The 16,552-nt window shown below is 45.2% G+C and overlaps 1 protein-coding gene across 1 annotated transcript; it reads left to right on the top strand.

Moving 5' to 3' along the window:
- Window positions 1-14,869: 14,869 nt before the first annotated feature.
- PVRIG (PVR related immunoglobulin domain containing) lies at window positions 14,870-16,131 on the top strand. Its single transcript, XM_061209595.1, has 5 exons — window positions 14,870-14,930; window positions 15,019-15,369; window positions 15,461-15,584; window positions 15,671-15,731; window positions 15,835-16,131. The coding sequence occupies exons 1-5, from the start codon at window positions 14,870-14,872 to the stop codon at window positions 16,129-16,131; spliced, it is 894 nt and encodes a 297-aa protein (XP_061065578.1).
- The last annotated feature ends 421 nt before the right edge of the window (window positions 16,132-16,552 follow it).

Genomic DNA, 16,552 nt, shown 5'->3' with positions numbered 1-16,552 from the left:
CCTGGGGGAGGGGTGGTACAGGAAGAGAATGAGAGTTGTCCTCTGGAGGACCTTGCAGTCATCTCTTTGCCCTTTGGTTTGTTGTTAGGTCTCTGTATCTTACTTTCATCTTTCTCATTGTAGGATTTCTGACATGACCCTATGTCCCTCCCCATCTCCACTCCCCATCTCCACTCCCCACCTCTACGACATGACCACTTGGAAAAGGCCAATGGGAAACGGAGCGAAAGGAATCATTACTTCCCCACCCCTGGTCTCTGAGGGGAAGGAGAGGTGGGCTGTGCCTTTCTAACCTGACCTTTCTCTGACTGACCTTTCTCTGGTGCTGCTAGGATAGAGCAGTCATAAGCCCCCTGTCCTTCCTGGTGCACCATGGCTCTGTCCCTCTGTTTGAGCAGAGTGCCTATTTTCTGCTGTTTGGAGGGGTGGGAGCTTCGCCTCAGTATTGGAGAGGGGCACTGCCTGTGTTGAATGGAAGGAGCCCATTAGGTTTTCTGTATTTTGGGAATGTCTTTCCTAGCCTCTTTTGTGCCTTGCTGATTTAGCTCAATAAACATGTTTGAGTCAATTCCAGGTTGTGGCTTGAGAGATTGTTAAACTGATGGAGGTCAGGTTCTTTCCTGGAGTCTTAACGCAGCTCTGCCTAGCCCTGTGGTCCCATGTACAGGTTCATTGCACCCCTGCACACACACACACACACACACACACACCCCACCCCCACCCCCCCACACACACACCTGCTAGGTGCTTTGTACACTGGCTCTTAGGGATATGTATTGCTTAGTAAGTGGGAGACTGGCTGCCTTTGAGTAGTTTATCTAGTGGAGACAGTTTAGGCTGAAGAGGGAAGGTAAGAGTAGCATCCTGATCGGCTGAAGGGTGGACCTACCCGTCTCACCTCCACTGAGACCAGGCCAGTCCACATATCTTGGCAGCCTTCACTCAAGGGTTCTTTCCAGGGATAATTTCATGCCCTCATCCCAGAGACACCTGTCATAGTTTGAACTTTTATAGAATCTCAGTATCTGAGAGTTGGGAAGAAACTTCTTAGAAGTTATTCTGAATGACCAGCCCCAAATCCTCAACACCACCATCTCCTTCATCCTTTCCTTCCCTAGCTAGTTCCTCACCAAGTCCTGGCAGGTTATTCTCCAGAATGTCTCTGATCTCTCTCTTCTCTCAGTGCTTGCTATCGTCTCTCACCCAGACTGCCACAAAATAGCCTCTGGATGCTGGACTCCTTGAAACTCTGACTTGTTCTTGTTCTGCTTCCTGGAACAGCACAGCACCTCTGTTCTCTCCTTTCCCTCTGACAAGCAATCAAATACATGAAAACACTGTCGTCTCTTTCTACTTTCACTGTTTCCTTCTGTGGTTTAAGGAACTCTTCAGCCTCTCCTTTTAAATACGACTTCGAGTTCTTCCCTGTCTTGGGCATCTGCTGTAATTTCAAGTTCTCACTGTGTGGTGTCCCAGGCTGGACACAGTCATCCAGCTAGTCTAGGGGTTTCTGCAGGAGGATCCATGATCTCCTGTGATTAGTCACTCAGCCAAACAAGCTCATTTCTTCCTCCTTCCCCCTCCCTCCCTGCCAAATAAAAGCTAGAAGTTGGGTTTGTGAGTCTCATTTTAGAAAGGCAGCCTACCAGTGCCCTGGGGATCTTTAGCCTGTATCCAGTGGAACAGTTCCAGAGAGCAGAGCTTTTCTGTGGGATCTGGGAGCAGAGTGGGAAAACTAAGGTAAAGATACAGAGGCAGAGGTCACTAGGGATCCAGGAGGGAGAAGAGGAGTCCCAAGTTATTTAAATGCCTGCCAAGCTGGTACTTCACAAGATCAAAAGAGAATGTTGGAAGCTCTGTAAATGTGGAGATCTTTATGCAGCTGACAGACCAGCGTGGTAGATTGAGCCCCAACCTTAGAATCTGTGCAAGTTTTATAACGTGTTCCCCAAATTCTTTGCCACTCTTAATTATTTGAGAGTTTGGGTCTAAGTCCTTTCCCCTTGAATATGGGCTCTGTGAGTGCTAGATTAACAGAATATGGTGGAGTGATGCTAGGCCAGTTTCCAAGCCCAGACCTTGAAGAAACTGGCAGCTTCCACGTCCTGTTTCTTGAGATGTTCACTCTTGGCACCCAGGCGCCATGCTGTGAGAAAGCCTAAGCAGCCACATGGAAAGGCCACATGTAGGTGTCCCTCCAGCAGACCTAGCTGAGGTCCCAGCCTATGCTGAGCATCAGCCACAAGACGTGGTTCAGATGTGAATCAGATGATTCCAACACCCAGCCTTTGAGTCTTCCAGCTGAGGTCCCAGGCATCAGAGAGCAGAGACAAGCCATCTTTCCTGTAGCTTTTCCAGATTCCTGACCCATAGAATCCATGAGCATGATAAAACAAACAATGGTGTTTACACCACTAGTTTTGCATGGTTTGTTACGTAGCACTAGTAACTGAAACAGAACCTTAGAGTCATAAGATGCCAGAAGTTTGGACATATTTATCAGTTTAAAAATTATTTATATATTAAATAAAAATTTACCACTTATTTATTATACACATTAAGATGTAATGGATGAATTTATCGTGAAATAAATGTTTTTAAATATTTTATTGGTTAACAGTACAAAAAACACTTTTCTGCTCTAAAAGAAACGTTGTACTGAGCAAAGTGAGAAATATTTTTATCGCGATTGCACCCCTCCTACCGTCTTGTTGTGGCTTCTTCTTTGTCTTTGGATGTAGGATATCTTTTTTGGTAGGTTCCAGCATTGTTTTGTCAGTGGTTGTTTCGCAGTTAGTTGTGATTTTGGTGTTTTCGTAAGAAGAGGTGAGCTCACGTCCTTCTCTGCCTATTTCGAGAAACAATTTTAAAATCATGGCTTAACATTTTCTAAAGTTCTAGTTGAAAGTTCATTAAAAACTATCAAAATAAACTGACCGTCATAACTGAAAAGAGCATGTCTCAAACATATGTAAATCCAAGTGGAATAGGTGCTTCTTTGGCTGCATTTATTACTTTTTAAATAAATGAGTCAAAACCCACTGAGATTCTTCATTTGGAAGGCTTGTCAGCAGGTCAGAAAATGATTTCCAAGTTCAAATAACAGCATTCTTAAAGGGGGTACATACTGTTTGGGACCACAAAACCACTACATCCTGTAGCACGTAAGTTGCAGTTGGTCATAATCTTGAATTTGCCTCTATGACCTTAGGATACTGATCTTGTTAGAGGTGAACCATGGCATGAGGATCCCAGTGAGGGTACCAGTGTCACTTAAAAATACAATGAAGTTAACTTTTTATTACTGTTATCTTTTAAAATTAGAAATATTAATTTTTCCTGCATGACGCCAGTGGATATTTTGTACCACGTGCGGTGCAAATGCCCCATCTTGACAACTACAGCTCTGAAGGGTTTTGTGCCAGTAAGCCCTGTGCTGGCAGAGGCAGGGCTGTGGGCTTCATGAGCAGCAACTCCACCTGGTCAGGCCCAGGCCAGGATGGAACCATAGCTGAGGCCAGTTCCGGCAGGAGAGGTGGAGGCCTCGGCACGGGCTGAACTTTCCCCATGTTGATAAGTGACAGCAAGGAATGCTTTTCAGGGAACTGGCATTGCTGTGCATGGCCTGTTAATCTTACTGTTGAATCATTGCTTTTAAATCATTTAAAATATTTTTCAGTAAGACTTTTTCTTCCCTTGTGACCATGAGCTCTGCCAGAAGGTGAGTTGTTGTTCTCTCCTAAATTATAAAGTGAACAGGGTTTTTCCAGATTGCTGAGAAAAGTCTTCAGCTAAGTGACACTTAAAGCCTTCACTTTGTCCTTTGAACTCCAGTCAACACTGACTCTGGGGGTTACAGGATGAAAGAAGAATTTGTGCTTGGATGACATGAGAGGTTGCGGGGGTGAGGTATTTTCACATGAAAACATTTTGAAGTCTTGAGCTCTATAGTTCCTTCCCAGGGGATAGGGTGGAACATTGCGATCCTGGAAAGGGTCCACAGAACGTTACTCTTTAGCACAGATTCACTGAAAACCCTGTGTGTTGAGTTGGGATGGCTGAGAAATAGGCACTGAAGAGTGTGGTCAGGAAGAAACAGAGAAATAGAAAACCAGCAAACTCACCAAAGATGAACCTATGAACCTCAGGAAACTAGAGAACAGGAGCCCAGAATCCTGGGGAAACCTGAAGGAAAATATATTTAATTCAGCAGATTAGACCCAGTGATGGGGCTGAGTGTGCAGTAGAAGCTGAAAAGTAAAGCATCTTGTGTTGGTGCTGTAGCCGCTCACATCAGGAGGGGGAGGCATCCCGAGCTGGGAACTCGGCACAGGTTCTCTGCTGATGTGGCAGGGGCTGCTGCTTTTGTGACAAAAACCTTGTAATTCAATTTAAATTTTCCATTGGGAGAAGCAGCTCAGCATGGTTGTTAATAGTGTGGGTTCTGGAGCTACAATTTTTGTTCACTGTGTACTACTAGCCTTGTGATGCTGGACAGAGTGTTTTCTCTTAAGGTGATTGTTGTGAGTGATTCACATATATTAGCTTCATAGTTACAAATTTAGCATGTAGTGTATACTCAGATATTATCTTATTTATATTGTTTTGATGCAGGAACTTAAGTGGCCTATTACACACATTTAAAATAGATGTAAAAATAAATGAGTCTCATGCTACAAACTCAAATGAGGAATGTCTCATATAAAAGAATGGTCACCAGGATTCAATGAGAGAGGGCTTGAGCCAGTCATGAGCAGAGTGCTGCACCTATGCTGAAATCCTGTTACACTCAAGCAGAGTGTGGTCCCCTGTTGGGCTATTCCTGCTTTACCTAATCTTGAAGAGCTGTGAAATTCTGGCACCAGTTCAAACCCTCAAGGGCCTAATTCTAGAGACTGACCACAAGGGCCATTTTCTCTGCAGCAGGACTTGGGCTGTGGCTGCAGGGATTTCACCAAGAAATGTTAGAGCAGGAGGTGGCCATTAACCAGACCTGTGTTGTCTAACCTGTACCTCCAGGCAAAAGAGGAAAGAGGCCAACAATGATGAATACAGGGCTCATGTAGTTAGATTTAATGACCTTTTGTGTCTCCAGAGCTCAAAATTCTGGATACTGTTCAGGAATAGCCAAGAAAATTCTGAGAAAGGATGAGTACCTTCAATATCAAAATGTAAAAGCATTCTACTTAGGACCATGTGATAGTGACACCGGAATAATCAAATAAATCAATGGATAGATTAGGAAGGAGAATCCAGAAGTAGACCCATTTGTGAGAATTTATGATTAAGACACCAAGGGACTGAGGGAATTTGACCAAGATGGAGTAGGAAGATGCTCTCATGGGCACACCAAAATTACAACTATTTACAGAACAATTGTTGGTGAAAAAGACTGGAATCTACCAGAAAAGATCTTCTACAACTAAAGATATTTAAAAGGAACCACAAGATGGGTAAGAGGGGCAGAGTTGGGGTATAGTCAAGACCCATACCGCCGGAGCAGGCAACCCCCAAACACGAAAGTAATTACAGTTGCAGAGGTTGTCCCCAAGGAGCAAGGGCTCGGAGGCCCACATCAGGCTCCCCAGCCATTGGGAAAATGAGCCCCCCAGAACGGCTTGGAAGGCTGGCGGGGCTTACTTTGGGGAGAGCCAGAGGGCTGTGGAAAAGAGAGACTCCACTCTTAAGGGACACACCCAAAATCCACATGGTCAGGGACTCGGGGCAGAAGCAGTAATTTGAAAGGAGCCTGAGTCAGAGCCACCTGCGATCTTGGAGAGTCTCCTGGAGAGGCAGGAGGCAATGCAACTGGAGTTCACCCTGGGGACATAGACGCTGGCAGCAGCCATTTTGGGGAGCTTGTTCTGCCACAAGGACGCTGGTGCTGGTAAGTACCATTTTGGAATCCTCCCTCCAGTTCGTTAGCCTTGGGACCTAGCCCCACCACTGCTCCTCACACCCAACAGCCCGTAGGCACCAGTTCGGGGATGTCTCAGGCCAAGCAACTAGCCAGGGCTCGGGGGGTCCTGGGGCTGGTACCCGTCTGCTGCTGGTATGTTGGCTGGGTCCTGACATAGCAAACTGCAGGGCTGTGGTGGTCCTGGGGTTGGTGTCTGCCCACTGGTGGGCCGGATTGGGGTCCAGGGCAGCCCCACCCACCAGCAGGCAGGCTGCCTTAAGACCTTCTGAGCTCACAGCCAGTGTCCACTGGAGGGCATGGGACCTGACTTCACCTCACACACTAAACCCAGGACCCAGCTCCACCCACCAGTTGGCAAGTACCAGTTCCAAGACACCCTAGGCCCTGGGTCCACGTACTAGTGAGCTGGCACTAGGCTGAGGACCAACCTCACACCAGTGAGCAGGCACTAGCCCCACCCACCAGCAGGTAGATATTAGCCACAGACCACAGCATGCCATGGCAGGACCTAGGCCACCCATCAGCAGGCAGGTAGGCACCAGCCCTAGCATCCCCCAGGCCCTGGCCCTGCCCACAAGCAGGTCAACTTCAGCTCTGGGACACCTTGGGCCTCTTAGCCAGAGAACCCAGGATCTAGCACCACCCAGCTAGCCAGCTGACACCAACATCAGGATTCCTGGGGCCCCCTGGGGTTCTGCAAGCAGCTGCCTTGTGACCTGGCCCCAACTAGTTGGTGGGCTCTGCACAAGGCAGGGTCTAGAAGCCAACTGGACTGGGGGCCAGCTCTGCCTACCAGACTGCCCATAGTAATTAGCTAGCCACAACAGCCCACATAAGGGGCACCCCTAGAGCATATAGCCCTGGTGACCAGAGGGGAGTGCACTGCTGGGATGTATAGGACGTCTCCTACAAAGCGCCACTTTTCCAAGGTCAGGAAATGTAACCAATCTAGCAGTTACATAGAAATAAAAACAGCAAATCAGGCAGAATGAGGTGACAGAGGAACATGTTTTAAATGAAGGAAAAAGATAAAGCCCCAGAAGAAGAACTAAGTGAAGTGGAGGTGATAGGCAATTTATTCAATAAAAAGTTGAAGGTAACAATTGTAAAGATGATCAAAGAAATTCAGAGAAGAATGGATGAACAGAGTGAGGAGTTCGAAGTTTTTAAGAAAGCATATACAAAGAGGAATGCAATAGAGATGAAGAATTTAATAACTGAAATGAAAAATACACCAGAAAGAACAGTAGATTAAAGTGATACAGAGGAATGGATCAGTGAGCTGGAAGACAGTAGTGGCAATTGCTGCAGAAGAATAAAAAGAAGTGGGGACAGTACAACTGGAGCACACTAACACTCACTGTATAGAGGTCCCAGAACAGAAGGAGAAGAGAGAGAGAAAGGGGCAGGAAACATATTTGAAGAGATAATGGTGGAAAACTTGCATAATCTGGGAAAGAAAACAGACATTCAGGTCCAGGAAGCACAGAGTCCCAAACAGGATCAACCCAAAGAGGATTACACCAGACACATTGTAATTAAAATGGCAAAAATAAGAGAATGTTAAAAGCAGTAAGGGAAAAGGAACAAGGTACATACAAGGGAACTCCCATAAGGCTATCAGCTGACTTTTCAGCAGAAACTTTGCAGGCCAGAAGGGAGTGGCATGATATGGTGATGAAAGGGAATAACCTACAACTAAGAATACTCTACCCGGCAAGGTTTTCATTCAGATTTGATGGAGAGATCAAAAGTTTTATAGACAAGCAAAAGCTGAAAGAGTTCAGCACCACCAAACCAGCATTACAAGAAATGTTAAAGGGACTTGACTAAGCAAAAAATAAAATAAAATAAAATAAAGGCCACTACTAGAGACATGAAAATTACAAAAAGAAAAAGCTCGTTGGTAAAGGCAAATACACAGGAAAGGTAGTAAGTTAACCACATACAAGCTATTAGGAAGGTTAAAAGGCAAAAGTAGTACAATCATCTATGCTCACAATAAGTAAAGGGTACACAACAAAAAGATATTAAAATGCATTTGAAATCAAGAGATCAGCAACTTAAAATAATCACACATATATAATTGCTATATGTAAACCTCATGGTAATAACAAACCAAAAATCTATAATAGATACAGAAAAAATAGAAAGGAATTCAAATGTAACACTAAAGATAGTCATCAATTCACAAAGGAATAGGACGAAAGAAGAAGAAAGGGACAAAAGAACTACAAAAACAACCAGAAAACGATTAAGAAAGTGGCAATAAGTGCATACCTATCAGTAATTACTTTAAATGTAAATGGACTAAATGCTCTAATCAAAAGACATACAGTGGCTGAATGGATAAAAAAATAATACCCGTATATATGCTGCCTATAAGAGACTCACTTCAGATCTAAAGACACACAAAGTGAGGGAATGGAAAAAAGTATTCCATGCAAATGAAAATCAGAAGAAAGCTGGGGTAGCAATACTTGTATCAGACAAAACAGGCTTTACAACAGAGGCTGAACAAGAGACAAGAACATTACATAATGATCAAGGGATCAATCCAAGAACAATGAATAAAAATATATATGCACACAACATAGAACACCTAAATACATAAAGCAAATATTAACAGACAGAAAGGGGAAAATTGACAGTAACAGTAATAGTATGGGACTTTAACACTCCACTTATATCAATGGACAGATCATCTAGAGAGAAAATCAAGGAATCACTGGACCAAATGGACTTTATATATATATTACATTCCATCCAAAAGCAGGAGAATACACATTCTTTTCAAGTGCACATGGAACATTCACCTGGTTAGATCACATGCTAGGCCACAAGACAAGTCTCAGCAAATTTTTGAAAATTGAAGTCATATCAAGTATTTTTTCCAACCACAATGCTATGAGACTAGAAATCAACTACAGGGGAAAAAAAACCTGCAAAAAGCACAAACACATGGAGGCTAAACAAATGCTACTAAATAACCAATAGGTCAATGAAAAAAAATCAAAGAGAAAATTAAAAAGTACCTGGAGACAAATGGAAATGAAAACACAACAATCCAAAATCTATGGGACATGGCAAAAGCAGTTCTTAGCGGGAAGTTTATAGTGGTGTAAGCCTACCTCAGGAAACAAATATCAAACAACCTGACCTAACAACTAAAACTACAAAAAGAAGTATAAACAAAACCCAAAGTTGGTAGAAGGAAAGAAATCATAAAGAGCAGAAATAAATAGAGATTTTAAAATCAATAGAAAAGATCAGTGAAGTTAAAACCTGGTTCTTTGAAAAGATAAAATTGATAAACCTTTAGCCTGACTCATCAAGGAAAAAAGAGGGCTCAAATCAATAAAATCAGAAACAAAAATGGAAAAGTTACAACCAACACCACAGAAGTACAAAGGATTATAAAAAGTTACTAGACAGCTATATGCCAATAAAATGGACAACCTAAAAGAAATGGACAAGTTCCTAGAAATGTACAATCTCTCAAGACTGAACCAGGAAGAAATAGAAAATATGAACAGACCAATGATCACTAATGAAATTGAATCAGTAATTCTAAAACCTCCCAACAAACAAAAGACCAGGACCAGGTGACTTCACAGGTTACTTCTACCAAACATTTAGAGAAGAGTTAACACCTATCCTTCTCAAACTATTCCAAAAAAATTGCAGAGAAAGCAATGCTTCTGAACTCATTCTATGAAGCCACCAGCATCACCCTGATACCAAAAGCAAAGATATCACAAAAAAAGAAAGAAAATTATAGGCCAATATCACTGATGAACATAGATGCAAAGATCCTCAACAAAATACTAGCAAATCAAATCCAACAATACATTAAAAGGATTATACACCATGATCAAATGGGGTTTATCCCAGGGATGCAAGGATGGGTCAGTATCTACAAATCAATGTGTTACACCACATTAACAAATTAAAGCATAAAAATCATATAATCATCTTAATAGATGCAGAAAAAGCTTTTGAAAAAATTCAACATCCATTTATGATAAAAACTCTCCACAGTGGGTATAAGAATATACTTTGATATAATGCCATATATGATAAGCCCACAAATAACATCATAGTCAATAGTGAAAAGCTGAAAGCACTTCCTCTAAGATCAGAAACAAGACAAGGATGCCCACTGTCACCACTTTTATTCAACAATAGTATTGGAAGTCCTTGCCACAATAATCAGAAAAGAAAAATAAATAAAAACACCAAAATTGGAAAGGAAGAAGTAAAATTGTCACCGTTTGCAGATGGCATGATAAATGATTTTCTATATGTAGAAAATCCTACAGATGCCACCAAAAAACTACTAGAACTCGTCAATAAATTCAGTAAAGTTGCAGGATACAAAATTAAAATACAGAAATCTGCTGCATTTCTCTACACTAACAACAAACTATCAGAAAGAGAAATTAAGGAAATAATCCCATTTGTAGTCATATCAAAAGAATAAAATTCCTAGGAATAAATCTATCTAAGGAGATAAAAAACCTGTACTTGGAAAACTAAGACACTGCTGAAAGAAATTGAAGACAACACAAACAGATGGAAAGATATACCGTGTTCATGGGTTAGAAGAATACTGTTAAAATGATCATACTACCCAAGGCAATCTATAAGGTCAGTGCAATCCCAATCAAAATACTAATGGCATTTTTTTCACAGAACTAGAACAAATAATTCTAAAATCTGTGTGGAAACACAAAGACCCCAAATAGCCAAAACAATCTTGAGAAAGAAGAACAAAGCTGGACGTATCACGCTCTGTGACTTCAGACTATACTACAAAGCTACAGTAATCAAAACGGTATGGTACTGGCACAAAAACAGACACATTGATCAATAGAAAAGAAGAGAGAGCTCAGAAATAGACCCATGCATTTACAGTCAATCTATGACAAAGGAGGCAAGAATATACAGTGGGGAAAAAACAGTCTCTTCAATAAGTGGTTCTGGGAAAACTGGACAGCTATATGTAAAAGAATGAAATTAGACCACTTTCTCACACCATACAAAAATAAACTCAAAATGGATTAAAGATCTAAACGTAAGACTGGAAACCATAAAGCTCCTAGAAGGAAACATAGAACACTCTTTGATATAAATCATAGCAATGTATTTTTTAAGTCTTTTGCCAAGGGCCAAGGAAATAAAAGTAAAAATAAACAAGTGGGACTTACTTAAATTTAAAAGCTTTTGCACCGCAAAAAATACCATTGACAAAACAGAAAAACAACTTACTGAATGGCAGAAAATATTTGCAAATGATATGACTGATAAGGGGTTAATATCCAAAATTTATAAACAGCTTGTATAACTCAATACTTTTTAAAAATATATTTATTTATTTGGCTGCGCCAGGTCTCAGTTGCAGCACGCGGGATCTTCATTGCCACGTGCAAGATCTTCGTTGTGGCATGCAGGATCTTTCAGTTGCGGCATCCGGGATCTAGTTCCCTAACCAGGGATCGAACCCAGGCCCCCTGCGTTGGGAGCACGGAGGCTTAACCACTGGACCACTAGGGAAGTCCCACAACTCAATATTTTTTAAAAAACAATTAAAAAATGAGCAGAAGACCTGAATAGACATTTTTCCAAAGAAGACAAATATTGGCCAACAGGCACATGAAGAGATGCTCAACATCACTAATCATCAGAGAAATTCAAATAAAAACCATGATGAGTTGTCACCTCACACTTTTCAGAATGGCTAGCATCAAGAAGACCACAAATAACAAATGTTGGTGAGGAGGTGGAGAAAAGGGAACCATTGTACACTGTTGTTGGGAAGGTAAATTAGTGCAGCCAATTGGTGGAAACAGTGTGGAGGTTCCTCAAAAAACTGAAAATAAAACCACCATATGATCCAGCAATTCCACTCCTGGGCATATATCCAAAGAAAATGAAACACTAATTTGAAAAGATGCAAGCGCCTCAATGTTCATAGCAGCATTATTTACAATAGCCAAGATATGGAAGCAACCTAAGTGTCCATCAACAGATGAATGGATAAAGAAGTGTGGTGTACATATATACAATGGAAAACTACTCAGCCATAAAAAAGAATGAAATTTTGCCATTTGCAACAGCGTGGATGGACCTAGAGGGTATTATGTTTAGTGAAATAAGTCAGACGGACTTCCCTGCTGGTGCAGTGGTTAAGAATCCGCCTGCCAGTGCAGGGGACATGGGTTCAAGCCCTGGTCCGGGAAGATCCCAGATGCTGCGGAGCAACTAAGCCCGTGCGCCACAACTACTGAGCCTGCACTTTGGACCCTGCGAGCCACAACTACTGAGCCCACACGCCACAACTACTGAAGCCCACCCGCCTAGAGCCCGTGCTCCCAACAAGGGAAGCCACCGCAATGAGAAACCCGCAAACCCCAACGAAGAGTAGCCCCCGCTCGCCGCAACTAGAGAAAGCCCGTGCGCAGCAACGAAGACCCAACACAGCCAAAAATAAACAAACAAAGAGAAAGACAAATACTCTATGTTATTACTTATATGTGGAGTCTAAAAAATACAACTAGTGAATATAATAGAAAAGAAGCACTCACAGATATAGAGAACAAACTAGTGGTTCCAAGTGGGAGAGGGAAGTGTGAAGGGGCAAGATAGGGGTGGGGGATTAAGAGGTACAAACTACCATGTATAAAATAAATAAGCTACAACAATCTAGTGTGTAATACAGGGAATATAGCCAATATTTTATAATAATTATAAATGGAATATAACCTGTAAAATTGTGAATCACTGTGTTGTACATCTGAAACTTGTATAATTTTGTACCTTAATTATACCTCAGTTTAAAAAAAGAATAAACCTACAAGGATTGTACAGCACAGGGAATACAGGCAATATTTTATAATTTTAAGTGGAGTATAATCTACTTAAAAATTTGAATCACTGTGTTGTACACCTGAAACTAGTAACTCAACTATACATCAATAATAATAATAAATTAAAAAGATGGCAAGTGACTATTCAACAAGTGGTTTGAAGGCATCTGGCTGTCCACCTAAATTGTAAAATAACACCACCTTCAAATTAAAATTATTCATGGGCTAAAAATAAACCCTCATAAGAGTTAAGCATAAAAAGAAAACTATTAAGTTATTTTTATAATTTGGCCCTCCTAAGCAATACACAAAATCCAGAAACAATAAAAGATTGATAATTTTAGCCTTATTGAAAATTAAAATGGGGAGGGAAAAGGGAATGGGCAGGCTGGTGAAGAACAGTAATGTTTTCTACTCTGTGTTTTTTGAATCTTATACAATGAGAACTTACTGGGGACAACGTGGCTTACAAGACTGAAAAAAATGGAAAATTTTGTGAGTAGTTAACTTCATGCCATGGCTTTTCATTCATCCATTGATCACCCAGTATTGAGCTCCTCTATGTGTACTTGGACCGTGTGGAGGTTAATAAAAGAGCCACCACCTAGGGCCCGCTATCTGTGCAATGGTTGTCCAAGAAGGAAAAGCTCACTCAGTTCAGCTTCCTGGAGTGGGTGGGATTTGATCTGGCCCTTGCAAACTGGGGAGAAGATAAGGGTCTTCCAGGCTAGGGAGACTGAGGTCGGCAGCCCCATGTGCCCAGCTGCTCGGCACCCACGCTGGGCTGGGCCTCCTTGAAGTGGGTGAGTTTTGCACAGGCCTCCCCTGTGTCAGGAACAGTAGTGGAGGAAGTGGTGAGAGTGGGTCAGAGTCAGGTTTGGAGATTGGCACACCGAGCCTGAGAGAAGTTCAAAGGGTTGAGAGAATGAATGCTCCCTGGGCTGGGAACAGTGAAGTGACTGGCCTGGAGGCCCTGCTTATCCAGCCTCTCAGGTGTGGATGGGGTGGTAGAGTTTACTTAAGAGGCTGACTGGCTAACACCACAGAATTAGAAGAGATGCTGAGTCAGGGGCATGTGTGCAGGGCAGGCCTCAGGGGACCACAGCCCTGAGGTGGGGCCACCTCTCAGTTCTCACCACACCCTGGACAGGAGTCCTCAACACAGACCCGTGGCTCTAAGCTTGAGCTCACCAAGCTACTCTCACTCCAGATGCAAGCTCAGCACAGGATAAGACAGGACACAAAGCCTTCTGATCACTTGTCACTGTTTACAGCAGCATGCTGGTCAATTTTCATTCTGTAAACGAACATACACAGGAAAGCAATTTACAGCAACACTTTGTGGGGAAAGACGGCTTGTGTCCCGAGAGGTGGGAGTGGTAAGAAGAGTTCAGGTGGTCAGGATGGGAAGCCTTCAGAATTTCCTGATGGGCTGGAGATGCATGAAGAGTCACAGGTGACTATGCGCCTTTGGCCTTCGCGGCTGGAAACCAGTTGCCCTCAGCTGTGGGGAGGAAGGCTGCAGATGGGGCAGAGTTCCGTAGGCAAGCCACCGGTCAAGCTGTGCCTGCTCCCCTACTGGTTCTCCTGCTTACAGGTCTTCCTCTTCCCAAGTTCCACCACTTCCCTACCCCTTAGCTGAGGGTGAGGGGGGGGTGTCAGAGCCTTCTTCCTAAGGAGAAACCGGGGGGGCCCTCCCTCCCATGGAAAGGACATCTCAGGTCCCCCTGTGGCGTCTCTTCCCTTCCCCCTCCCGCCCTTCCCCAGAGCCTGCCCAGGGTTGGTACCCACAGGCAGGGCTGGGAAGGGAACCAGAGCCACCGGCCTGCTCACACTAAAGCACAGCCTGGGGACAGGGAAAACCTTGTCACTGTCACTTTAAGTCTCCTGAGGGAGGGGGTCCTCAACCCTGGATTCACCACCCTGAGGAAGACAGAGAAGGAAGTGGGGCAGGTTTGCGGAGAGCACCAAGCAGCGCTTCTAGGGCCCGCTCACACGTAAAAACTTCCTGCGATGAGACCGGAAACACAGGTGCTGTCCCCACCACGGCAGCCCCCAGAGCCTGGGCCAGAGGGGAGCCATGGACAGGCCCCGGGCCCTGGGCCTGCTCTTGGCGCTGCTGACTCTCTGCATCACTGCTGGTGAGTGGGGGCCAGAGAGATGCAGAGGCCATGGGGACGGGGCAGAGACCCAGGCCCGGGTCCTAGCTCCTGTGCCTGTATCCCACAGGGACTCCTGAGGTGTGGGTGCAGGTTCAGATGGAGGCCACTGGGTCCCCATCCTTCACCGTCCGCTGTGGATTCCTGGGATCTGGCTCTATCTCCCTGGTGACTGTGAGCTACGGGGGCCCCGACGGTGCCGGAGGGACCACGCTGGCTGTGTTGCACCCAAAATTCGGCACCCAACACTGGAACCCTGCCTGCCGGGCCCACTGGGAAACCAGAGCCAGCATCTCCCTCACCTTGGAAGGGTCCGAGGGGAGAAGCTCCAGTCCCAGCACCACCTTCTGCTGCAAGTTTACTTCCTTCCCCGAGGGCTCCCAGGAGGCCTGTGGGAACCTCTCCCTCAGCCCAGACCAAGGTGGGGCTGACGAGGAGAGGGGGCCCCGGGAGGACAGGGAGGGACTCGGGGGTGCCAGGCACCTAACCGGTATGTCTCTCTCTGTGCACAGGGCTCCCTGCTCCTACTCCAGCCACCATGCTGCGAGCTGACCTGGCTGGGATCTTGGGGGTCTCAGGGGTCCTTCTCTTTGGCTGCGTCTACCTCCTCTACCTCCTGCGTCGGCAAAGGCACTGGTGAGACCCAGCCCCTGCTGATCCAAATCCCCACGGCACTGGGCCAGCCAGATGCTTTGCCTCTGACCCTCCTAACTCTCTCCCAGGTCTGTCATGAAGCTTCAGCCACCCAGACACAGCAGCCCCCAGACACAGAGGAGAGCAAGTGTGAGGATCGGGGGATGGCTTTGGAGAGGGGAATGGAGGGGCTGGAGGTGGGGGGCCACGAGGTGGAGCCTCACTTGAGCCTCCTTCCCCGTCTCCCCTGCAGGCAGCCGGCCAAGCCTCCCTGACCTCTCTCCACATCCCCTACGCCACCATCAACACCAGCTACTTCAGCCCGGCAACTCTGCACCGGGTCCTCCCACCCCAGCCCCTGCCCGGGTGGGCGCCGCTCCCCAGCCAGAGCCCTGTCCCCTGGGCACCCCTGCCGGCCTCCGCTCGCAGCAGCTTCATCTCTGTTGAGAACCGACTCTACGCTCAAGCAGAAAAGGGGCCTCTCCACGCCGGCACCGACCTCATCCCGCTCCCGGACTGTCTGGGGCGCAGAGCCATGGAGGGGCGTTAGGAGTTCGATGAGAGGGACCCCAAGTCCACTCTGCCTTTCTCCTCTCCTGGGCCCCTGGGACCCCCTTCTGTTGGGTGTGTGTCCTGGTGGCCCACTGTCTTTGCACAGCTTGTTTTGTTCTCAGGCTTCCAGTAAGTGTCTCCACACATACCCCTCCAGGGCCCACTTGCTGTGGATGTGGTCAGCACGTGTGCACGTGTGGGCGCACGTGTATATATGTGAAGTGACAAAACCCCATCCCAGGTCATTTCCTGTTTTCAAGTCCCCAACCCTCGCAGATGAGGTTGATAACTAAACCAACAAGAATGGTTTCTCTAACCTGGGCTTTGGCTGGGCCTTTTCTTCTTTGGGGTGGGGGGTTAAGAGGTTAGAGGGGTTTCAACCCCCTGGGAGGCAGGGGCCAGGTTAGACCCGGAGGGGG

This window comes from Eubalaena glacialis, chromosome 13 (genome assembly GCF_028564815.1).
Source record: "Eubalaena glacialis isolate mEubGla1 chromosome 13, mEubGla1.1.hap2.+ XY, whole genome shotgun sequence".
NCBI classification, from domain to species: Eukaryota; Metazoa; Chordata; class Mammalia; order Artiodactyla; family Balaenidae; genus Eubalaena; species Eubalaena glacialis.
This window is presented reverse-complemented; position numbering and strand designations above follow the sequence as displayed.